The following is a 25,455-nucleotide window of genomic DNA, read 5'->3' on the forward strand; positions in this document are numbered from 1 at the left end:
TGTATTTTTAAACATACTTCTTGGATTTTTTTGTTTGTTTGTTTTTTGCGCCACTTACAGGAAAGGAACCAAATATGGTAACTTCATTGACCTCTAAGTTGAGTATTTCTATGAGTGCCCCATAAAGGGTTAATTCTGTCCTGACGTTTGCAGTCACAGCCCACCTGCTGTTACAGATTTTACTGGTTTGTATCATCTCTCCCACACATCCGGGTCTATAAACCAGTCTGTGTTCCCAGTCGGACCCGGTCTAGATGTCTGCGATAGGGATGAGGATCACTGCCGCTGTGTTCTGTCTGTGTTTTTGGGTAAACGCTGGCATCCATGCAACTAGAACAGGTGAGTAAAACAAACACATCAGACATGTTTGTGTTGGAAGTGTGGCTACTTTCTGATAGTTAGACATCAACTAGAATCAACGTGGAGGATGATGAGTTTTCCTCTTCATCAGGTCCAAAGTGTGGAGCTCCTCAGGTGTGGAGTCCGATGGGTCACTTTATGAGGGTGGTTGGAGGGACTGAGTCCACATATGGACGACACCCATGGCTGGTCAGTGCTCCACCGTTATCTATTAAAACAGCGACATTTTAGTTCAGGGGCCACATTAAGTCATATTTGATCTGCAGTGGGCTGAACCAGTAAAATAATAACAAATATATAAATAATGTCGACTTCAAATATTCCTCTGTGTTTTAGAGCGAAAAAGTAAAATTATTCGACGAAAGTGTTTACATCTGCTAACTATCCTTTAAATCACAGGTGTCAAACATGTGGCCCGGGGGCCAAAACCGGCCCGCCAAGGGGTCCAATCTGGCCCGCGGGATGAATTTGTGAAATGCAAAACTTACACTGAAGAAATTAACAATCAATGATGTTAAAATCATTTTAGGTCAATTCAATCTAAAGTAGGTCAGACCAGTAAAAACGATCATAACTGCCCATAAATAATGAAAACCATACTTTGTTTTAGTGTTAAAAAGGAGTCAAATTACACAAAAATGTTTACATTTACAGACTAACCTTTAAAAAAAATGTGAACAACCTGAAACGTCTCAAGAGAAGTATGTGGAATTTTACCAATATTCTGAATATTACTAAATGTTTTGTGTATTTGTAGATCCACTGTGATCTGTAAGTTGTGATGCGCACATATAAATGATAAACAAAGGTGTAATATTGTTAAAATTGCACTTATTTTTCTTAAACATTTTCAGGTTGTTCATATTTCTTCATGTTATGTTCAAATACAGTTTGTAGATGTAAACATTTTTATTGCAGAATTTTATTTTTTTCACTTAAAAACATAGAGAAAACTTTGGCGTTGACGTTATTTATAAGTTCTTATCCTATAATTTATAATATTTTACTGGTCCAGCCCACTTTAGATCATATAAGGCTGAATGTGGCCCCTGAACGAAAATGAGTTTGACACCCCTGCTTTAAAACAATGTCAATAACATGAACAAACTGAAATTTCTTAAGAAAACTAAGAGCAATTTTACCAATATTCTGTCTCAGTTTATCATTTAAACATGTAAATTACAAAGTACAGATCACAGTGCATCAACAAACACAAAACATTTAATAATAGGCAGAATATTGTTAAAATTACACTTCAGGCATTTCAAAATGTTCATATTTGTTGAGGTTATTCATGTATTTGTGAAATGTTAGTTTTTTTTTTAGTGTAAATACAGTAAAAGGACATGAAAATGTTTATATTAACAAAGAGAAAAATTTGGAGCTGTGAGTATTTATAGGTTATTATGATAGTATCTGGTCTGACCCACTTGAGAATAAATTGGTCTGTATGTGGAACCTGAACTAAAATGATTATCTTCAGTGTAATCATCCCAGGGGCCAGACTGGACCCTTTGGTGGGCCGGATTTGGCCCCTGGGCCACATGTTTGACACCTGTGTATGAAAGGATCCTATCTTCCCCTATCTTAAAGGAGTGATATTTTGCTTTTTTTTTTAAGTGGATTTATGCATTTTCAAACATTTCCCTGTGGTCTACATAAACTGTAAATGCTCTGCTTGGGTCTGAACTCTTCATTAATTCAACTCCACAGGTCCATCTTCAATCCTATTTCTCAGTAATGACACCAGAAAGGTGATTTTGAGCGCTGGCCCTTTAAATGCACATCAGTCATTTCAGGCCCCGCCCCCTCCAGGTTGTTGACCATGCTTTCTGTCCTGTTCAGCCTCTTGTGTTTGTTAATACAACCAACAACTGAACATTTTAGGTAACCAGCTCAAAGTTTGCACATATTTTAGTAAAGTAAGTAAAGTAAATTTTATTTATAGAGCACTTTTCACAGACAGAGTCACAAAGTGCTTTATCAATTCAAATCAGAATCAAATTAAGTTTACAGAGACCCAACAGAATCCTTCAGGGGCAAACACTTGTGATTGGTGACAGTGGCGAGGAAAACTTCCCTTTAACAGCAGAAACCTGGAGCAGACCCAGACTCCTGAAGGATGGCTGTCTGCCTTGACCAGTTGGGGTTAAAGAGAGAGAGAGAGAGTAAAGGAGGAGAAAAGAGAGAGCGATAGAGATATAGAGAGACTGGGGGGGGTGATGACACATGGAGTACGTTATGATGAATACATAGAGTGTAATCAGTCTGTGGTGGTCCTGGGTCAGGTGGGAGACTAAAAAGCCTTTGTGAACAGGAGGGTTTTGAGGTGTTTCTTAAAGCTCTCTACAGAGTCCATGGACCGTAGGTGTAGAGGCAGGTCATTCCATAGACGTGGTGCCACAGCTTTAAAAGACCTGTCACCGCGTGTGCTAAAACAGGTCCGTGGAACCATCAGCAGGTACTGTCCTGAAGACCTCAAGCTACGAGTCGAGCTGTAGGGCTGGATCAGGGAAGCAATGTATGCAGGGGCCTGGCCATGTAGGGCCCGGAAAGTTAGCACAAGAATTTTGAAATGAAGACGATATAGAACAGGGAGCCAGTGGAGAGATTTAAGGATGGGAGTGATGTGGGTTCTCCTGTTTGTGCGGGTCAGGAGCCTGGCAGCAGAGTTCTGGACAAACTGTAGACGGGCCAGCTCCTTCTTGTTTAAGCATGTAAACAGGCTGTTGCAGTAGTCTAAGCGAGAAGATACGAAAGCTTGTGAACGATCATCTCGAGCTCATTTGTGGACACCATAGATCTGAGTTTGGAGATGTTGCGTAGGTGGAAGAAACAGTTTTTGACTAGGTGTTTGGAGTAGAATTCTAAAGACATGTCCTGGTCAAAGATGACACCCAGATTCCTCAGTTTTGTCTTTACCGAGGAACTCAGGTCTCCAAGGTGATGTTTGATCCCTGGGATTGCACTATCCGGGGCAATGATGAGGGTCTCAGTTTTGCTGGAGTTCAGCTGGAGGCTGTTATCATTTAGCCACTGCTTCAGCTCTGACAAGCAGTTGATTAAGGAACTCAGTTTGTGGGGCTCAGAGGAGTTAAAGGAGCAGTATATCTGGATGTCATCCGCGAATAGATGATAGGAGACATTTTCAGTTTTTACTACAACCGCTGCGGCTGATAAACAATTATGTCGTACTCGGAGAAATGTTCGTCGGAAGTCTTGACCTTATATGTGCAAATGTAGTGATGTAACTAGTTATAAAATGTAACAAATAAAGAAAGAATTAAAACAGGTTGTAGAAATCCACTCGAATTTTGCCAAAATGAATTTTAAGATAGTTTTGCAGCACGTGGAGGGTTCCAGTTCAAACTTTACGAATTATTAGTGTCCCCAGATACACAAATAAATGAACCAAAGACTAATAAAAGTGGGTTTAGTAAAATATGACCCCTTTAAAATAATGACTTCATATCTTCAAAATAATGATAGTGTATGAATTTTGACTCTAAAAATTCAAAAATATCTGATTATTTTGAGATTTCCTGTAAAAACGTTGCAACATTAGGTGTGTTTCCATAAAATGTTGAAGATATTTACGGGAAAAAAGCCAAAAAAACCATTGAGATGCTCACCTGAAGTGGTTTTCACCTTTTCAAGAAAAATTAACGAACATAATAGAAAATGGAAACACTTTCAAATCCTCAATTTCATCAATGAAAAACAAAAAAAAATCAATCACAGCCGTTTAGACGCAATGTGTTGTTGAGCCACTTCAGGCTCCACCCCCTCCAGGTTGTTGACTGTGCTTTCTGTCGTTAATTCAACCAATAACTGAACATTTTATGTAATCGGCTCAAAGTTTGGACATATTTTCAGTTTTTACTACAACCGCTGCTGCTGATAAACAATTATGTCGTACTCGTCGGAAGTCTTGACCTTATATGTGCAAATGTTGTGATGTAACTAGTTATAAAACGTAACAAATTAAGCAGGAATTAAAACAGGTTGTAGAAATCCACTTGATTTTTGCCCAAATGAATATAAAGATAGTTTTGCAGCACCTGGAGGGTTCAAATTCAAGCTGTATGAACTATTAGGGTCCAAATACACAAATAAATGAACCACAGACTAATGAAAGAGGGTTAGATAAATATGTAAGACCCCTTTAAAGCTCAGATTAAAGTTGAGGAATATTAAATCAGAAACAGAGAAAACTGAAGAAAAGGTGACTTTCAGTGAAAATGTCAATAACTGAACATAAAAACAAGCATCTCCATCCACTGTCATTGATGTCATGGAAAACTCAATTTGTCGTCTACCAAAAGTTGTGTATATTCATGCTCACATTTCAATGTCAATATGTCATTAAGAACAACTTTAACCCATAAAGACCTAGCACTACTTTTATGTCAGTTCCCAAATGAAATTTTCTCTATATCTAATCTTTTCTTAAGCGATTTGTCACCATTTATTATAATATTATCTTCTGTATTTTGTGGTTTTTCAGTGAAAATCATGTATTTTCTTATATTGACATTCATTAAAGCACAGATTAAAGTTGAGGAATATTAAATCAAAAACAGAGAAATAATCCACTCGATTTTTGCCGTAATAATAATAATAATAATAATAATAATAATAATAATAATGAATATAAAGATAGTTTTGCAGCACCTGGAGGGTTCAAATTCAAACTGTATGAACTATTAGGGTCCAAATACACAAATAAATGAACCACAGACTAATAAAAGTGGGTTTAGAGAAATATGACCCATTTAAAACAGTTTTTCTCAACCTTTTTTGGACAAACTAACGACATCAGAACCCTCCTGCCCCCCCCCCCCCCCATTTCTGAAAAAAATTTGCGACCATAGCAGACCTGTTTGCAGAGGATGTGGTGGTGGGTTATGTAGCTTAGTAGGTAAAGCCCCCCTCACCTCATCATCGGCCACCTGGTGCCCTCTGAAAACAAATTTGCGATGGGGGGGTTGTAAGACTGGGGGGGGGGGGTATGTGAGTGAGTATGTGCCTCTGGTATACATCAGACACTGGCTCCTTACACTGGGAGGGGGGGCGAGTGATGTATAATGTTGTGATGTGCAACAGTGACTAATCCCCCCCCCCCCCCCCCCCCCCCCCCCCCCCCCCCCCCCCCCCCCCCCCATTTGTGCCTGACAAGGTCATAATAGTTTTGGATTTTTCATTATAGTTTAGTTTTGTTTAGTTTTGACTTTTTTTTTCTCTGATTCAGTTAGTTCTAATTCGTTTTTAGAGCAGGTTTGCTAGTTTTTATTAGTTTTTGTAATTTTCTAAATGCTTAGTTTTAGTTTAGTTTTAGTTTCTTCATATCTTTTCTCTTCTTCTCTGTCGTATTCATATAAATCCCAAACAGGACTCTGCTGCTTTCTCCCAACTTTAGTCTCCATGTTTCCAGGTAGAAAAGATGAGAAGCCGACTCTAAACCACAAGCGGCAAGAAGCGACGGGCCGTTAAATATCATTTGGTGCCAGCAGCTAAAATTGCTTGAGGGAAATAAATCGATTTTATATCTATCCAACATTGACAAAGATGAAAATGAAGGGAATTTTATCTAGAATTTTCATATTTTTTAGTTAGTTTAGTAAACACACAATACAGTTTCAGTTAGTTGTTTTCTTTTTTTAAATTTTAATTATAGTTTTTATTTATTTCAGTTAACGAAAATGTTTTTACAATTCTAGTTTTTGTCATTTCGTTAGTTTTTGTTAACGATAATAACCTTAGTGCCTGAGCACCCCCCTCTCAGCTTTCTCATTCCAAACGCCCCCTGAAGATATCCCAACGCCCCCTGGGGGGTGGTATCGCCCCCATTGAGAAACACTGCCTTAAAGACTCAAACAGCTGCTGGAAACCAACATGGTCTACTGATGTAAAAAGTTTAATACCTGTTGATCTTCTAATCCTATCAATACATGTAAATAATTCAGGTAAAATACAGTTTATCTTCTTTCCATGGTCAACAGATATGACCCATTTGGATGTTCTGAGGCCCTGTAGTTACCATGGAAACACTGTCATCTTCTACAACCAGTAAAACCTATTGAGTTTGATCAATGACAGTGGTTGTAGACATTTGTTTTCGGTTCAGTTAATGGTATATTTTGCTGTAAAAGTCCCTTTTTCTTCAGTTTTCTTTGTTCTCAACATAATCACCTTCAACTTTACTCTGAGCTTTAATGAACATTTACATGATCAGTGAATTAAATATAGAAAATACCTGATTTTTATTGAAATATAGAAGGTACAGAGAATAATATTATCATAAATGGTGATAAATCACTTAAGAATGGTTAAGTATAGATAAAAAATTCATTTGGGAACTGCAGCTAAAGTAGCACCGGGTCTTTATGGGTTAAATATTTTTAAAATGTATGTATGTTTGTTTCTATGTCTGGTTACTCATTGCATTATGTGTTTCTGAAAGTGTGGGTTGCTTTTTGTGTCTGTTCAGCCCTGGTGGTTATCACCCAGACTAACCACTTCTCCTATTTGTTACATGTGAAACTACTATTTCTGGTCAACAGCCGTTCTGTGTTTCTGCAAAACAGACAAACAACGCCACTTTAATAGTGATGTTGAACAACCTGTTGATCCATGTACTTGAACACATGCTTACATGTGTGTAAATTAACTAGTGACTTTTCTTAATATTACACATATTTGGCATCTCATGTTAACGTGTTGAGTATTTTACTGGATGTCCATGAGGTTCTGGTTTAATTGGACCACCTTTAATATTTATTATGGACTCTGTGGTGTCCAATCCATATGTGTTCAAAGACATCTCAGGCTGAACTAATTTTTCTTACTTCAATCCTTGTGTTGTCATGTTGGAATAAGTCGGTGTCATCAGCGAAGAAAATATCCTTGAAGTTCAGACGTTTTTTGTTTTTTTTTTTAAATTATTTTGAGTTTCACTACCTCACAATGCTAACATAGCCATGCTGTTTAAGCATGCTACCTCTTCAACATTACAAGAACTCCTAGCTTTGAGGATGCAATTTGCCTTTATTTTTAGCATGGTAGCATAGCAACAAGATAATATGTCAAAGACTGAATAAGCTCCAACAGCGTAGATGTAGCATTGGAATAATGGTTTTAAAGCTTTTAGTGGTGTTCCTGTATTAACCCTTAAAGACTCAAACATCCACCAGTGACTAAAAGCATCTACTGATCTAAACTGTTGAATACCTGTTCATCCATTAATCCTATCAATACATGTAAATAATTGTTGTAAAATACAGTTTGTCGTCTTTTCATGGTCATCAGATATGACCCATTTGGACGTTCAGAGGCTCTGTAGTTACCATGGAAACACTATTATCTTCTACAACATTGATTCACCAGTAAAACCCATGGAGTTGGATCAGTGACAGTGAATAGAAACACTGGGTTTGTGTTCAGTTATTAATATATTTTGCTGAAAAAGTCACTTTTTCTTCAGTTTCCTCTGTTTCTGATATAATTTCTCAACTTTAATGTGAGTTTGATGAACATCTACATGATGAGTGAATTAAATTTAGGAAAATACATGATTTATAAAGAAAGAGGATAACATTACAATAAATGGTTATAAATCACTAAGAAAGGTGAAATATAGAGAAAATTTATTTAGGAGCCCCCCACAAAAGTACCACTGGGTCTTTATAGGTACTGGACTTCACTAATCACAGTTAAACTGGGTTCAAAGAGAAAAACATGTTTGTTTTCTGCACAAACACTGGAAAAAATCTAAATCTTACCTAGTGTGTTTTTCTCATTTCTAGTCCAAATATCTCATCACACTTAAAATCAGACAATCACCTAAAGAGGAACTTTTCAGTGAGATATAAAGAACTTATTTTTTGACAATAGATCTGGAAAATCTTATTTCAAGAAATTTTACCAAGATAATTTTCTCTTGTTCCATTCGCTTTTTTTTTTTTTTTTTTTTTTGCATAATTCAAGATTTTTTTTTTTCTTAATTCAAGATTTGTTTTTTTTTTTTGCTTAATTCAAGATTTAATTCTTTTTTTTTTTTTGCTTAATTCATTTTTTTTTCTTAATTCAAGATTTTTTTTTTTTTTTTGCTTAATTCAAGTTTTTGTTTTTTTTTTTCTTAATTCAAGATTTTTTATTTTTTATTTTTTTTGCTAAACTTCCTAAGACCCAGGAAATGTCAGCAAAGTACAAGCTTTTTTTTTTTTTTTTTTTTTTTTTTTTTTTTTATTAAATAAGTGCCAATATTGGAAACATCATGATGCAACAGTTTTTTCAGATGCAGTTTTTAAAATTTTTATTGAATGTTTTTTGTGGTGGACAGTTTTCTTTTCTTTTTTCTTTTTGTATAAAGTTGTGAAACTCTTGTTCACAAATGTGGACAGAAAACCCATAGCTGGGTCTGAGGAGGTTAATTCAAGATTTTTTTTTTTTTTTTTTTTTTGCTTAATTCAAGCAAAAAAAAAAATCCGCCAATAGAAAAAGTGAAAATTATCTTGGTAAGATTTCTTGCAATAAGATTTTCCAGATCTATTGTCTAAAAATCAGTTCTTATATCGCACGGAAAAATTCCTCTTTAGGTGATTATGTCTTATTTTAAATGTGATGAGATATTTGGACTAGAGATGAGAGAAATACACTTGGTAAGATTTAGATTTTTTTCAGTGTATCTGTGTTTTTTATCCATATAATCACTGAATTTCTGTGTCTGCTTGTGTCGATGCTCAGGTTTCTCTGCGGAACAAGGGCTTTCATTTCTGTGGAGGTTCCATCCTGTCTGAGCGCTGGATAATCACCGCTGCACACTGCTTTTCATCTCTATCGAAGTACATTTCCCACCCGGCTGTGTCCTCAGCTCCCTTGTAGCTGGTCACAGAACCTCTTTGTGCACTTTCTCATTCCTGTTTTGTATCATTTTATTATAGTCACATGTGCACTTGGATCATTTTCACATTTCTCCGTCTGTCTAGAGAGTTTCTCAGTGGTGTTAAAGTGGTGGTTGGAGATTTCGACCTGAGAGTAACTGATGAAGAGGAGCAGGTGTTTCATATCAAGACAGTCTGGGTTCATGAGAAGTATCAGCGAACTCTGCCCATGACCTACGACGTGGCTCTGCTGGAGCTGGATCGACACATTCACATGGGCACGTTTCCATTCTGCTGCTTTCTCAGATTCGACCATCATTTCGCGGGTGCTTCTATGAACTGGTTCCTAAAACAGGGCAATGGGGCTAAAAATTCAAACCAGATGTAGATTAATGTTATGAAGCAAGTTTGGAGGCACTTTGGGTCTGTTTTAAAAATAAATACTGAGATAAAAGAGAAGCAAATTTTCAGATAAAACACATTTTTATATTGTTTTTATACAAAAATCTGCATGTAACGGTAAAAAGGACACGAAAATTACATGCTACTATTTTTTGGAATATCTTTTTATTCTCTCACAGGTACATTTTGGGAATTGAACTAATTATGCAAAGCAGAGTGTTTCACAAAAATGACCGCTGTTGCAAAATCATTCACGATTTATATGTGTTGAAATGGGCAGGTTCTGCATGTAACGCAAGTGGACACGATGGGTTACACATGAAACCTGGAATGAGACTGAGATTCATGAAAAACCCACATGTCTGGATTAGAAAAACTACTAGGATTGACACATTTAACCCAGTGTCTTTATTTATAGCGGTATATAAGACCATTTACAGCCATTTTTTCCCGATCTAATGCATTGACACCTAAGTAGTTTTTCATGTCCTGATTTTGGTCCTATTTTTGGCCCCAGTATTTTATTAAAAACTCATTAATTTTTTGATGGCTGAGAGGAAGAGGATAATTTTTTTGCATTTATCTGAGGTCATCATTAGGTACAACCTGGGGGGAAATATGTCTAAATTTCTCTTTTATTATTGGGTCTAAAAACCTGGAAAATGTTCAGATACCAAAATAAACCCAGTTTCACAGAAGCACACATTTACACCCACTAATATGTGACTTTATCAACAGGAAACCATGTTCAGCCAATATGTCTTCCACTCCCTGATGACAACACCCCGCCTGAAACCAGTTGCATTGTGGGTGGATGGGGGAGAATGAGGGAAAGTAAGTTTAAATTTTAAGTCAGTTAAAATTTTACACAAATTCCTCAAATATTATCGTGAAATATTTGCGGAAAAATCTCTTTTTTGGTTCAAAAGGTGTGGCTGCATCAGACAGACACAAACATTTGCAAATTATATTTTTTATTGATTTTTTTATTCGTCACAGGAAAAAACTAGAAAAGCACTCGTAGAGCGCAGACCTCTGCAAAGGCAGATCAGTTTTGACCTTGACGGAACAGAGCATGTGCAGAAGGGAGCATGTGGGTTTGGAGAACGGAACAATACTTTTAGTTCAAGGACTTGAATATTTATAATGTAATATATCATAAATACATGAGGTGAACAGAGACGCCACTGTACTACTGCTTTAGCTTCACTTTGAGCCACAGTCTCCTACCAAGGTTATTATCATTAACGAAAACTAACAAAATGACAAGAATTAGAATTGAAAAACATTTTCATTAACTGAAATAAATGAGAACTATAATTAAAAGAAAAAAACGATAACTAACTGAAACTGTATTGTGTGTTTACAAAACTAACTACAACGGATAAAAATTAAGGGTAAAATTCCCTTCATTTTCATCTTTGTCAATTGCTGTGAAATTGATTTATTTCACTTGAGCAGTTTTAGCTAGCGGCACCATACGTCACTTCACGGTCCGTCACTTCTCGTCACTTGTTGTTTAGAGTCGTCTTCTGGTCCCCATTCTACTGGAAAACACAGACACTAAAGTTGGGAGAAACCAGCAGAGTCCTGTCTGGGATTTATTTGAATACGACGGCAAAGAAGAGAAAAGATACGACAAAACTAAAATTAATACTAAAACCTAAACTAAAACTAAGCATTTAGAAAAAAAAAAGCAAAACTAATAAAAACTAGTAAAGCTGCTCTAAAAACTAATTAAAATGAACTGAATTAGAGAAAAAAGAAGTCAAAACTAAATAAAACTAAACTATAATGAAAATCTAAAACTATTAGAACCTTGTCTCCTACAGACTAGACCAGCAACTCACATTACTGGGAGGTCTGTCAGTGGACACCAGTATGACAGTGTGTACAAGTTACTTCCAAACAGTAATCCATTAAAGATTACATGTTACTGTTATTTAAAAGTAATTTCTTACTTTACAATATTACTGTTTCACAACTGTAATGCGTTACATGACTCCTGTATTGCTTTGGAGTTAAATACAGACTCTAGTCATAAATGGCATGTACAATGTAGAACCCCCCCCCACCCCACCCCTTAAAGTCAAATAATAACCCCCCAATACAAGACTGAGAAGAGCCTTGGGACGCATTAATTTCTGCCCCAAAGTACATGTGGACGGACACCTCAGCAAGTAACGCTACGGTCTATGACAGGGCTGTCAAACTCATTTTAGTTCAGGGGTCACATACAGTCTAATATGTTATAAAGTGGGTCGGACAATAAAATAATATAAATAATAAGATAAGAACTGATAAATAATGTCAGTTCCAAAGTTTTCTCTCTGTTTTTGAATGAAAAAAGTAAAATTCCACAATGAAAATGTTTATATCTACGAACTCTGTCATGTCTGCTCCCAGACTGGTCTGTCTTTTCTGTTTTCTCTGTCATTTCCTGTTTTATTTTGTTAAGTTTCCCTCTTGTGTCATGTCTGGTGTTTTACTTCCCCTCCTTGATTGTTTCACCTGCTCCTGATTACCTGACTCCTCCCTGATTATCTCCACCTGTGTCCAATTGTCTTCCCCGCCCTCTGTGTATTTAAACCCTGTGTTTTCCCCTGTTCCTTTGCCAGTTTGTGTTCTACCTTTGTGTGCTCACTTACCAGCGTTTTTGGATACCTGTCAGTCTGTCTGCCCGTTCTTGACCCGTTTTGCCTTCCGACCACCGATCCTGCCTGTTCCTTGTCTGCCTGCTCGTCTGGTTCTGACCTGGTTCGTACATCGACTTCTGATTCTGCCTATTCCCTGACTACCTCAGCCTCCAACGTGTTACCTTGTGTTTCGACCCTCGCCTGGACCTTGACCGTGAGTAGCCTTTCCCTCATGTCCAGTTGCCTCCTGAATTGCCCTCCTGTGTATGACCTGGCTTGTTTTTTGACTATCCTCTGTTTTGCCCTAGTCGGGGTGTTGACGGGAATCCTCCGGCTCGGCCGTGCTGACCATCCATAGACGTGTTAACAATTTTGTGCTGTGTTTTTACTACCGTGATTGTGTTTAATAAACACTCTCAATTGGTCATCTGTGTTCTGGTCTTGCATTTGGGTTCAGCCTTTGTATAGTCTCATTACAGTACAAACTGGCCAATAAGATGAACCCAGCAGACCTAGACCAGGTCCGGGAGGCAGTTCGGTCCAGGGGCAACGCTTAGGGGACATGAACAGATTTTGCACTCCCTAATGGATAAGATGAATCAGCTGTCCGTTCAGTTTTCCAGTATTCTGGTAACCAGGCTTCTGCTCCGGTCCCGCCAGTCGAGAATATTAACTCTGTCTCACCCGTTAAAGCCTTGGAGGAACCCAACATCCCACCTCCATCTAAGTACACAGGTAACCCTGATACTTGCCGTAATTTTTGTACGCAACTGCAGCTCATTTTTGATTCCCAGCCCCCGCCGTTTGCTAATGAGTCAGCTAAGGTTGCATATATTGCTAGCCTGTTGGAAGGCCCTCCTTTAAGCCTTTTCAACGCAGCCTATGAACAAGGGTCTCCCATCACTCAGTCAGCCTCGAGTTTGATGGCTGAGCTAAAAAGGATTTACAACCATCCTAGCCGTGGACCACAGGCCAGTCAAAGACTTATGAGGCTGAGGCAGGGAGATCGCCCCATAAGGCAGTATGTCAGTGAGTTTCGTTCGTTGGCAGCAGGATCTGAATGGAACGAGAAGTCTCTGATCTCTGCGTTCCAGAGCGGTCTTAACCACACTATCGGTCGTGAGATGGCGCTCCGGCAGGAACTCCATTCACTGGATGAGGTCATCGAGGCAGCTATTCGGGTCTCTGACCAGTCGGCGTTTTGGCAGCCAGAACCATCATGGAACCGCCAGCCTTCTGTGAGTAAGCCCCACTCAGAACCCCCTCACCCAGTACCTGAGTCCAGCGGGGGTTCGAAGGTGGAACCGATGCAAGTGGGTCGGACTCGTCTGTCAGCAGAGGAGCGTCATCGCCGTCTGGTGGCTGGTCTGTGTCTTTACTGTGGTCAGGAGGGGCACCGAGTCAGCAACTGCCCAGTGAAGCCTAGAATGACGGCAGGTGAGGACTCTCTTTTGAGCAGAACGTTCTGTGTGTCCAGCGCCTCTCGTGTTCGCCCTTGGTCTGTGTATGCTCTAACTCTGTGTCTCTGCAGCTTCCAGTCCTGATAGACTCGGGTAGACGCTAATCTTATGGATGAAGAATTAGCTAAGCAGCTCCACCTCAGTCTGCTCCCGGTTCTGAAGCCCCTGGAGGCGAGGCTTTAGACAATCACATTATCTGCAGAGTGGACTCAACGGACTCAACCAGTTACTGTCCGGTTTCAAGATGGTCACTCTGAGGAAATCAGTTTTCATATTTACCACTCTGACTCTCACCCTCTCATATAGGTCACCCTGGCTTTCTTTCCATAACCCCCTGTATTAATGGGCAAACGGGGGAGGTCCAAGCTTGGGGAGAGAGGTGTGGTTCCTGTCGTGAGGGGGTCCGGGATCTGACCCTCTGTCCAAGCCCAGTCCAGGTCACTGTGGCTCCTGTCATTTCTCCGGAGGAGCTGGAGACGGTTGTTTCCTGCTCTAGTACGGTACCTGAGTGTTATCACGACCTTAAAGAGGTATTAATAAGTCACGCGCTACTGCGCTGCCCCCTCACAGAACGTATGACTGTGCCATTGATTTGCGTCCTGGTACCTGCCCCCCTAAGGGGAGGCTGTATTCTCTGTCTGGTCCGGAGACGGCCGCTATGAAAAATATATGATGAGTCCCTGGCGGCGGCCTGATTCGACCATCCTCATCTCCAGCTGGGGCAGGGTTTTTCTTCGTCGACAAGAAGGATAGACGCTACGCCCTTGTATTGACTATCGTGGCCTTAATGACATTACCATCCGTAATAGATATCCGTTACCCCTCATGTCTTCAGCCTTCGAACTATTACACGGGGCCAAAGTATTCACCAAGTCAGACCTCCGTAACGCATATCACTTGGTGAGAATCAGAGAAGGGGACGAGTGGAAGACTGCCTTTAACACCCCAAGTGGACACTATGAGTACTTAGTGATGCGTTTGGTCTCACTAACGCCCCCGCTGTTTTTCAAGCATTAGTCAATGATGTGTTACGTGACATGCTCAATGTTTTTGTATTTGTGTATCTGGATGACATTCTTATTTTTCTTTGGATGAGAGGTCACATGTCCAGCATGTCCGCCAGGTGCTCCCAAAGACTGCTCCAGAATCAACTGTTTGTAAAAGCTGAGAAATGTGAGTTTCACCGCCCGTCTGTTTCCTTTCTGGGTTTCATCATCGCGGAGGGGAGTGTCCAGATGGACCCAGACAAGGTCAGTGCTGTCAGGGATTGGCCCACGCCCACCAGTCGTAAGGATGTCCAGAGGTTCCTTGGATTGCTAATTTCTACAGGAAGTTCATTAGGGGGTTCAGCAGTGTGGCTGCCCCTTTGCATGCTCTAACCTCTCCCAAGTCCGTTTTCAGATGGAATCCCGAAGCTGACGCAGCGTTTGTGAAGCTGAAGAGGGCGTTCACTTCGGCCCCCATTCTGTCGGTTCCGGATCCAGCTCGTCAGTTCGTTGTGGAGGTGGACGCCTCTGATCTGGGGGTTGGGGCAGTCATTTCGCAACTCCCCAAAGGACAACAGACTTCACCCGTGCGCTTTCCTCTCCAGGAGACTGTCGAAAGCGGAGAGTAATTATGACATCGGCAACAGGGAGTTGCTAGCCATCAAGGTGGCCCTGGAGGAATGGCGCCACTGGCTGGAGGGGACCGAAATACCATTCATGATCTGGACGGATCACAAAAACCTAGAGTATCTGCGGTCGGCTAAGAGACTCAACTCCCGTCAGGCCAGGTGGGCTCTGTTCTTTACACGATTCAACTTTTCACTGTCATATCGGCCTGGTTCTAAAAATGTGAAACCTGACGCTCTGTCTAGACTCTTCATGCCCGTCAACTCTGATTCTGAACCGGGACCTATCCTCCCTGAGACCTGTGTGGTGGGGGCGGTGCAGTGGGAGATTGAGAAATCTGTTATTGATGCTTTACAAGACTGTGATATCCCGGCTGGCGTTCCGCCAGACCGTCTGTTTGTCCCTGATCACCTCCGCCCGCAGGTCATCCACTGGGCTCACACATCCAGGCTGACATGTCACCCGGGAGTTCAGCGGACTGTTTTCGTTATTAAACAGCGTTTCTGGTGGCCGCTTTGGAGAAAGAAGTGGCGGAGTATGTCGCTGCCTGTCCCGTCTGTGCTGCGTGTAAGACCTCCAATAAACCTCCGGTTGGTCAATTACACCCTCTACCCGTTCCCAGTAGACCCTGGTCTAATGTCACTAGACTTTGTGACGGGGCTGCCCCCGTCGGATGGAAATACCACTGTGTTGACCATTGTTGACCGTTTTTCGAAGATGGCTCACTTTGTTCCACTACCTAAGCTCCCCTCTGCTAAGGAGACAGCAGAGGCATCTTATATCATGTCTGTCGATTACATGGTTTTCCCAGAGACATTGTTTCGGACAGAGGTCCTCAGTTTGTCGCACGTTTTTGGCGTGCTTTTTGTTCCCTTATTGGGGCATCTGTTAGTCTGTCCTCGGGCTATCACCCACAGTCCAACGGTCAGACTGAGCGGCTCAATCAGGTGCTGGAGGCCGGTCTTAGAGTTTTGGCCTCCCAGAACCCTGCTTCCTGGAGCCGCCAGCTGATCTGGGTTGAATATGCCCACAACTCGCTGCCCTGTGCTTCTTCTGGTCTGTCTCCTTTTCATGTAGTTTGTGGTTATCAACCTCCTCTGTTCCCGGCCCTGGAGAAGGACGCCAGTGTCCCCTCAGCTCTGGCGCTGATAAGGAGATGCAAGAGGACCTGGATTCGCGCCAGACAAGCTCTGTTAAAGGCCTCGGGGGGTCTACAAGGCAGCTGCAGACCGGCACAGGACTCCAGCCCCGGTCTACCAGCGCGACCAACGCGTGTGGCTGTCAACCCGTCATCTTCCCTTGAGGGTGGAGAGCCGCAAATTGGCAACCAGGTTCGTGGGCCCATTTCCTATCTCAAAAATTATTAATCCTGTCTCTGTCCGTCTGAAGCTACCTAGGACCATGAGGATTCATCCTACCTTCCACGTGAGTCAAGTTAAACCGGCTAAGGAGAGCCGGTTAGTTCCTCCCACCCAGCCACCACCGCCACCCGGATCATTGATGGAGGTCCAGCCTACACTGTACGCCGGCTCCTAGCGGCCCGTCGCCGGGGAAGAGGATTTCAATACTTGGTGGATTGGGAAGGATACGGCCCTGAAGAGCGTTCCTGGGTGCCCGCCTCTTACATCCTGGACCCGGACCTGATCCGGGACTTTCATCGCGCCACCCGGAGGTTCCTGGGCCGTCCGGTGCCGTCCCCTAGAGGGGGGGGTACTGTCATGTCTGCTCCCAGACTGTGTCTGTCTTTTCTGTTTTCTCTGTCATTCCTTGTTTGATTTTGTTAAGTTTCCCTCTTGGGTCCTGTCTGGGTGTTTTTACTCCCCTCCTGATTGTTCTCACCTTGCCCCCTACTGATTACTGACTCCTCCCTGATTAATCTCCACCTGTGTCCAATTGTCTTCCCTCCCTCTGTGTATTTAAACCGGTGTTTTCCCTGTTCCTTTGCCAGTTTGTGTTCTACCTTTGTGTGCTCACTTACCAGCGTTTTTTGGATACCTGTCAGTCTGTCTGCCCGTTCTTGACCCGTTTTGCCTTCCGACCACCGATCCTGCTGTTCCTTGTCTGCCTGCTCGTCTGGTTCTGACCTGGTTCGTACATCGACTTCTGATTCTGCCTATTCCCTGACTACCTCAGCCTCCAACGTGTTGCCTTGTGTTTCGACCCTCGCCTGGACCTTGACCGTGAGTAGCCTTTCCCTCATGTCCCGTTGCCTCCTGAATTGCCCTCCTGTGTATGACCTGGCTTGTTTTTTGACTATCCTCTGTTTTGCCCTAGTCGGGGTGTTGACGGGAATCCTCCGGCTCGGCCGTGCTGACCATCCATATTCTCCGCTCACAGCCCGGACGAAGAGTCCAGTATCACACGCCTTCATAGACGTGTTAACAATTTTGTGCTGTGTTTTTACTACCGTGATTGTGTTTAATAAACACTCTCAATTGGTCATCTGTGTTCTGGTCTTGCATTTGGGTTCAGCCTTTGTACTAGTCTCATTACAAACTCTACTTGAACTTAACATAAACAAATATGAACCCGAAAATTCTTAAGAAAAATAAAACATTTTAGCAATATTACACTTTAGTTTATCTTTTATACATGTGCATCCCAACTTACAGATCACAGTGGATCTACAGATACACAAAACATGTCATAACAGGCAGAATATTGGTAAAATTCCACATACTTCCTTCAAGACATTTCAGGTTTTCCACATTTTTTTGTAAAAGGCTAGTCTGTAAATGTAAACATTTTTGTGTAACTTTACCTTTTTTACACTAAAACAAAGAGAAATTTGTGGTTTTCATTATTTATAGGTTATTCTAATATTATTTTACTGGTCTGACCCATTTTAGATTGAATTGACCTAAAATGATTTTAACATCCTTGATTGTTTTTGTCTTCAGTGTAATTTTTGCATTTCATAAATTCATCCTAGGGGCCAGATTGGAACCTTTGGTGGGCTGGATTTGGCCCCTGGGCCACATGTTTGACACCTGTGGTCTATGATGTTCGAATCCCAGCAGGAACGTTAGCATTTTTTTTCAACATTTTCTATGTTCAAACAGGGGGCGGTAGATAAATCTGCAATCGATAAAGAATTCTAACCAGTCACAGAAACGTTATCTTACCCTGTCATTGCTGATCACAGGGATCATGCTAATGCTAACTAGCTTCTGTAAACAGGGTTAGGGTTAGTAATGAACATACGTGCATGTGGACAATGGACTGTCTTCTGCTGTCTGCACCCATTGGCTGAACACCAACAGGAAATAGAACTGTAATGACACATTTTTGATTCCTTAAGGCACAGGTGTCAAACATGCGGCCCGGGGGCCAAATCTGGCCCGCTAAAGGGTCCAATCTGGCCCACGGGATGAATTTGTGAAATGCAAAAATTACACTGAAGATATTAACAATCAGTGGTGTCAAAATCATTTTAATTCAGGTTCCACATACAGACACATACAGTCCAATTAGATTTCAAGTGGGTCAGACCAGTAAAATATTATCATAATAACCGATAAATAATGACAACCCCAAAGTCTCTCTTTGTGTTTTTTGGTGTAAAAAAGTAAAATTACATGAAAATGCTTACATTACCAAACTATACTTTTACAAAAACCTGAACAAATATGAACAAACGGAAATGTCCTAAGAAAAGTAAATGCAATTTTTCCAATATTCTGCCTGTTGCTAAATGTTTTGTTCGACTGAAATGCACATGTGTAAATGATGAACTGATAAAGTGAGGCATAATATTGTTAAAATTGCACTTGTTTTTTTTAAAGACAATTCAAGTTGTTCATGTTATTCAGATTTTTAAGGAAACGTTGTGGACGTAAACCTGATCATAATATAATTTTACTTTATTATTTAACTAGTCCGGCTCACTGGAGATCAAATTGGGCTGAATGTGGAACTGAACTAAAATGAGTTTGACACCCCTGCCTTAAGGTCTCACGGTTTTGTTTTGTTTTTTGTTTTTTTCATTTGAGCAATTAAATCATGGGTGAAAAATGTGTTGTAACGCAAGCGCTATTGAACATGTACAGAGTAAAATACTACTGAAAATTGATTAATAATGCCTTACACTACTGCGTTACAGCAAAAAGTAATCTGTTACTGTAATGCATTACTTTTGTACAACTAACCCTAAACTGTCAGAAAATGACCTTATTAGTTGTATTTCTGTCCCATAGAGGGTCACCTTCCTTCAGTTCTGAGGGAGGTCCAGTTGGACTTGGTGGATCCATCCAAGTGTAAGCGGGTCCTCCAGACTGTGAAGAGTTCAGTTCTTACCCTGGGACCAAACGGGTCCCAGCCAGCCATGACAGTTTTATGTGCCGGGCCCGAGAGAGGAGGCAGAGACGCCTGTCAGGTAAAAGAAAAAAAAAAAAAAAATCTGCCGTCTGATCATTTTCCCATGAGGCTACATTTACTTCAAGATCCAGATTCTGGGTTAAAAGTTCACATCAGTGTGTGGTTTTAAATAGTCTCTGTGTCCCCAGGGGGACTCTGGAGGTCCTCTGGTATGTCCGGCGGGGTCAGCGGGAGGTCATTTGGTGGCGTTGGGCATAACTTCCTGGGGTAAGGGCTGTGGTCGGAGCTGGGAAAAGAACAGAAGCCTCCCTCCGTCCAGAAGAGGATCTCCAGGCCTGTTCACTGATGTCAGACTGCTGCTGCCCTGGATCAAAGAAAAACTCAAACAGGGTACGATAAGAGGAGATAAGAGGAGATAAAACACTTCGACTGTTCAAGTATGACATCTTACTGACTGATGATCATCTGTGTCGACTTGTTTATCCATAAAAACATACATTACATAAATTTAATGCAGCAATGTTCTGAACGTTGACATGTCAGAGGCTTTTCAGAATCAGAATCATGTTAATTTCCATGTTAATAAACAGGGTTCACATTACTGGGAATTTGTTTCAGTGGTTTGGTGCATACATAGAATATGGAGTAGGTAAGAAGCATGCTGTTAAAAATAAAATAAAATAAATAAATAAATAAGTGAGAAAATTTTATTTATAGAGCACTTTTCACAGACAGAGTCACAAAGTGCTTTATTTTTATTTTATTTTTAAATATGCTGTTAAAAATAAATAAATAGATAAAATAAAATAATCTAGCTATCAAATTTATCAAAATATACAATGTGGACAAAACCACTGGATTTGAATAAGGTATATCTAAAACCGCACCTGTTCAAATCTGTATATATTCAAATCCGTATTTATATATTTTTTGCACTACATTCGTATCAAACCATATTTGCACTCTCCTTTTAAACACTTTTTAAACATGTTTTTATTCAAATTTATATGACTGTTTGTTTTGCGTGTATGTGTATGTTTATGTGTATGTTTGCTGCTGACAACACTGTGAATTTCCCCATTGTGGGATCAATAAAGGAATATCTTATCTTATCGCTTATCTTATAATGGTCCCACTTATGGTTCTGTGCAAATAGTGCAAGTAATTAACTGTGTAATCTTATTCAGCAGGTGGATAAAATGACAATACCATGTCGACCAAAACCATCTACAGATCTAAACTGTTTAATATGTGTTGATCCACTAATCCTATCAATATATTTATATAATTCACATAAAATACAGTTTTTCATCTTTTCATGGTTATCAGATATGACCCATGTGAACGTTCAGAGGCTCCGTAGTTACCGTAGAAACACATCTTCTACAACAGGGGTGTCAAACTCATTTTCTTCCGGGGGCCACATTCGGCCCAATTTAATCTGAAGTGGGCCGGACCAGTAAAATAATAGCATGATAGCCAATAAATAATGACAACTCCAAATTGTTTTAGTGCAAAAAAATAATCTTCAATTATGCCAATATTTACATTTACAAACTATCCAAACAAAAAGGATGTGAACAACCTGAAAAAAATGGAAGTTGTTAAGAAACATAAGTACAATTTTATCAATATTATATTGCTTATCATTTATACAGATGCATTACAGATCAGATCTACAAAGGCACAAAACATTTAGTCACAGGCAGAATATTGTTAAAACTGCACTTAATTTTCTTCAGACATTTCAGGTTGTTCATATTTGTTCAGGTTATTCACATTTTAAAGGACAGTTTGTTAATGTAAACATTTTCATAATTTAATGTTTTTTGCACTAAATCAAAGAGAAAAATTGGTGTTGTTATTATTTATAGTTTATTCTGATATTATTTTTGAGTTTGATGCCCTAACTTGCACTTTGCAAATTCATCCCGTGGGCCGGACTGGAACCTTTGGCGGGCCAGTTTTGGCCCCCGGGCCGCATGTTTGACACCTGTGTTCTACAAAATTGATTCACCAGTAAAACCCATGGAGTTGGATTAATGACAGTGGATAGACAAACTTCTTTCATGTTAAATTACTGATATCTTTGCTGAAAAAAGCCACTTTTTTCAATTTTCTGTTTCTGATATAATAACCCTCAACTTTACTCTGAGCTTTTATGAACATCTAAATAATCAGTGAATTAAATGTATCCAAATACCTGATTTTCACAGAAAAAGTCCAAAATAAAAAAAGAGATAGTATTAAAATAAATGGTGATAAATCACTTAGGAAATGTTAAATATAGGGAAAAATTCATTTGGGAACTGACACAAAAGTAGCACTGGGTCTTCATGGGTTAAAGTCTGATTGCTGAATCCACCACAAAATATTTGTTTTTGCAAGTTTTATCAGATCTTTTCATATGATACATACTTTCACAGAATGAACATGTGCACTAGGCGTTCTGACTTCGTTTCCAGTCATCGGTTAGTAATAACTGAGCTGCTCAAGGACACACAAAACACAATAACCAAAGGAGGAGTGAATAAATAACTTTTTTTTTCCACACATACTGGATCTTGGCAAGTAAAGGTGAACTTTAGTAGCATTTATAAAACTGAGAGCATCAAGTTCATGTTTTTTGTAAGCGTACAAACATGTGGGTCTTATATTGAACCTTTAATAAAAGTATTACAATAATATTGAAAATACTTTGACCGTTTGTGAAGTCGTGTTTAATTCTTACCACAGTATTAACCCATAAAGACCTGGTACTATTTTTGTGGCAGTAGCAGAATATTTTTTTCTGTATATTTAACTTTTCTTGAGTGATTTATCCCCATTTATTATAATATTATCCTCTGTATTTTGTCTTTTTAAGTGAAAATCTGGTATTTTCCTGTATTTAATTCACTGATCATGTAAATCATAGGTGTCAAACATGCAGCCAAATCCGGCCCGCCAAAAGGTCCAATCCGGCCCATAGGATGAATTTGTGAAATGCAAACGTTACTCTGAAGATATTAACAACACTGGTTTACAATTTTTTAGAAATGATTTGCTCCAGAGATTAAATGTGCTGAATGTTATGTATTTTAATAAGATTAATTGGAAAATAAATGACAAAAGTGCCGGTTTGCTGATGTTTTCAAGGTATATGATTAAGTGTTATTACACATATATATTGGTTTATGTACATTTATATAATAGTTTTATAAATCTTCCACTAAATAGAACCTGTAAGTGAATGTATTCTAATGTGCAGACAGTGTTTTGAAGTAGATCTTGTAGCTCTGAGACAAATATTCCTTTTGAGTCAAACCCATTCTCTCATTAATTCTTGAATTTCACATTTTGACCCAAGGCTGTATCTTGGAAAGTTCAGCCAACCAGCATTTTTGACTTGATTTTTCTTTATCAGTGACTCTCATGTGGTAAAATTTCATTACTTTTATTCTGGAAGCATTTTCCTTGTAGACCAGTGCAATCAGTCGTTTTACCTTAGGCCATAAAAAGCCCTACTTTGGTCTCAAAGTGGGTCAGATCAGTAAAATACTACCATAAAAACCTAGAAATAATGACAATTCCAAATTTTTCCTCTGTTTTAGTGTAAAAAAGGGAAATTACATGAAAATGTGAAAATTTACAAACTAGTCTTTCACAAAAAATATGAAAAACTAGTATTGTGTTAAGAGAAGTAAGTGCAATTTTACTAATATTCTGCAAGTTGATAAAAAAAAATATTTTGTAAATGTTCAGATCCATCATGATCTGTAAGTTGTAACGCACATTTACAAATGATAAGCAGAGGCAAAATATAGTTAAAATTGCACTTATTTTTCTTAATAAATTTCAGTTTTTTCATGGTTGTTCATGTTATTCACCTTTTTTTTTAAACAACTTTATTTATTATTTTTCCATTACAATTACATCTTTAAGGCATATCTTATACAATTCTTGAACTTGCCCCCCCCATCCAGGTGGCATCCCCACAAATACATCCATATAAACGCACAGACAAACAGAACAAAAAAAAAAAGACTCAAACCAATTTATGTTGATCATTTCAGTCATATCACCAACATTCTGGACCTCTTGCCTAAGGAAAAAAAAAAGTCCCAGCAGTCAGACTGTGGGCACTGAGAAGACTAAGATGGCAGTAAAAGAGTGAGGAAGAAAGAAAAATGCATTAAATAAAAACAAGGAATCAGGAAAAAGGCAAGTTCTTGATATGAATTATAAACTGTGACCAGGTTCTATCATATTTATCCTCCAACCCGCAGACTGTATACCTAATTTTTTCCAGGTCCAATCCCAACATCACCTCTCTAATCCAATGAACAAAGGCAGGAGGGTTCTTCCCCTTCCAGTTCAGTAATATCAGACGACGGGCATGCAATGATGCAAAGGCAATTGCATTTTTGTGGAGATGGGACAAGTTTAGATCATCACTAACTACACCGAAGATGCCTATCAAAGGGGCAGAAGAAGTGCAATTTTACTAATATTCTGCAAGTTAATAAAAAAATATTGTGTAAATGTTCAGATCCATCATGATCTGTAAGTTGTAACGCACATTTACAAATGATAAGCAGAGGCAAAATATAGTTAAAATTGCACTTATTTTTCTTAATAAATTTCTTTTTTTTCCATGCTTGTTCATGTTATTCACATTTTTAAAAGGACAGTTTATAGATGTAAACGTTTCCATCATGTAATTTTACTGTTTTCACTATAAAACACATTGAAATGTTTGGAGTTGGCATTATTTATATATTTTTATGTTATTAATTTACTGGTCCGGCCCACTGCAGATCAGATTGGGAGGGTACGGCCCCTGAACTAAAATGAGTTTGACACCCCTGATGTAGATGTTCGTAAAAGCTCAGATTAAAGTTAAGGCTTATTATATCAGAAACAGAGAAAACTGAAGAAAAAGTGACTTTTCAGTGACTGAACACAAACCAACTCTCATCTATTAAACTCTATGGGTTGTAGAAGATGTTTCCGTGGTAACTACGGGAATCTCTGAACGTCCAAATGGGTCATATCTGATGACCATGAAAAGATGACAAACTGTATTTTAACTGCTTTATTTCAATGTATTGATAGGTTTAGTGGTTCAGAAGTTATAACATGTTAGTGGCTGTTTGGGTCTTTATGGGTTAAATAACTGAATCCACATGATATTAACCCTTTCATGCATGAATTACGAGAACCTTAGTAAAGATTTTTTTCTTAAGTGTGTTTATTCCTCCTTACACATGAAAAAAACAAAACAAAGTGATCAATTTGTTTTTTCAAAAGAATTAGAAAAATGTCCATGCATTTAATTTTTGAAGTAAAGAAACGAGTGTTTAAAAGCCAATATCAGAAAGTACGGAAGAGGATTAGGTCCACTGCAAAAAATACAATAAACTAAGGTCCAATATGTTTTTCTTATTATTATTATTATGAGAAAAAAAAAGTCAGAATTCTGGGATTAAAGTCAGAATTCTGAGGGGAAAAAAGGCAGAATTCTGAGTTTTAAGTAAGAATTCTGAGTTAAAGTTAGAATTATGAGGAAAAAAAGGCAGAATTCTGAGTTTAAAGTCAGAATTCTGAGGGGAAAAAAGGCAGAATTCTGAGTTTAAAGTCAGAATTCTGAGTTAAAGTTAGAATTATGAGGAAAAAAAGGCAGAATTCTGAGTTTAAAATCAGAATTCTGAGATTAAAGTCCAGTAGCCCTAATCCTGTTCCGTATGAAAGTAATATGAAAACAATGAAATAAAAACATTTTTAATGCTGCAAATTTGATGTT

General features: G+C 39.2%; 1 protein-coding gene across 1 annotated transcript in view; it reads left to right on the forward strand.

Moving 5' to 3' along the window:
• The first annotated feature begins 237 nt into the window (after positions 1-237).
• The window catches only part of LOC115421120 (ovochymase-2), a 60,591-nt gene continuing 35,373 nt past the window's right edge, over positions 238-25,455 (forward strand). The window contains exons 1-7 of the mRNA XM_030136845.1: positions 238-339; positions 452-549; positions 9,106-9,203; positions 9,348-9,520; positions 10,383-10,478; positions 19,550-19,728; positions 19,859-20,060. Of these exons, the coding sequence (XP_029992705.1) occupies positions 255-339; positions 452-549; positions 9,106-9,203; positions 9,348-9,520; positions 10,383-10,478; positions 19,550-19,728; positions 19,859-20,060 (931 nt within the window). The 5' untranslated portion in view covers positions 238-254. The remainder of the gene's footprint in view (positions 340-451; positions 550-9,105; positions 9,204-9,347; positions 9,521-10,382; positions 10,479-19,549; positions 19,729-19,858; positions 20,061-25,455) is intronic.

Source organism: Sphaeramia orbicularis, chromosome 6 (assembly GCF_902148855.1).
Source record: "Sphaeramia orbicularis chromosome 6, fSphaOr1.1, whole genome shotgun sequence".
Taxonomy (NCBI): domain Eukaryota; kingdom Metazoa; phylum Chordata; class Actinopteri; order Kurtiformes; family Apogonidae; genus Sphaeramia; species Sphaeramia orbicularis.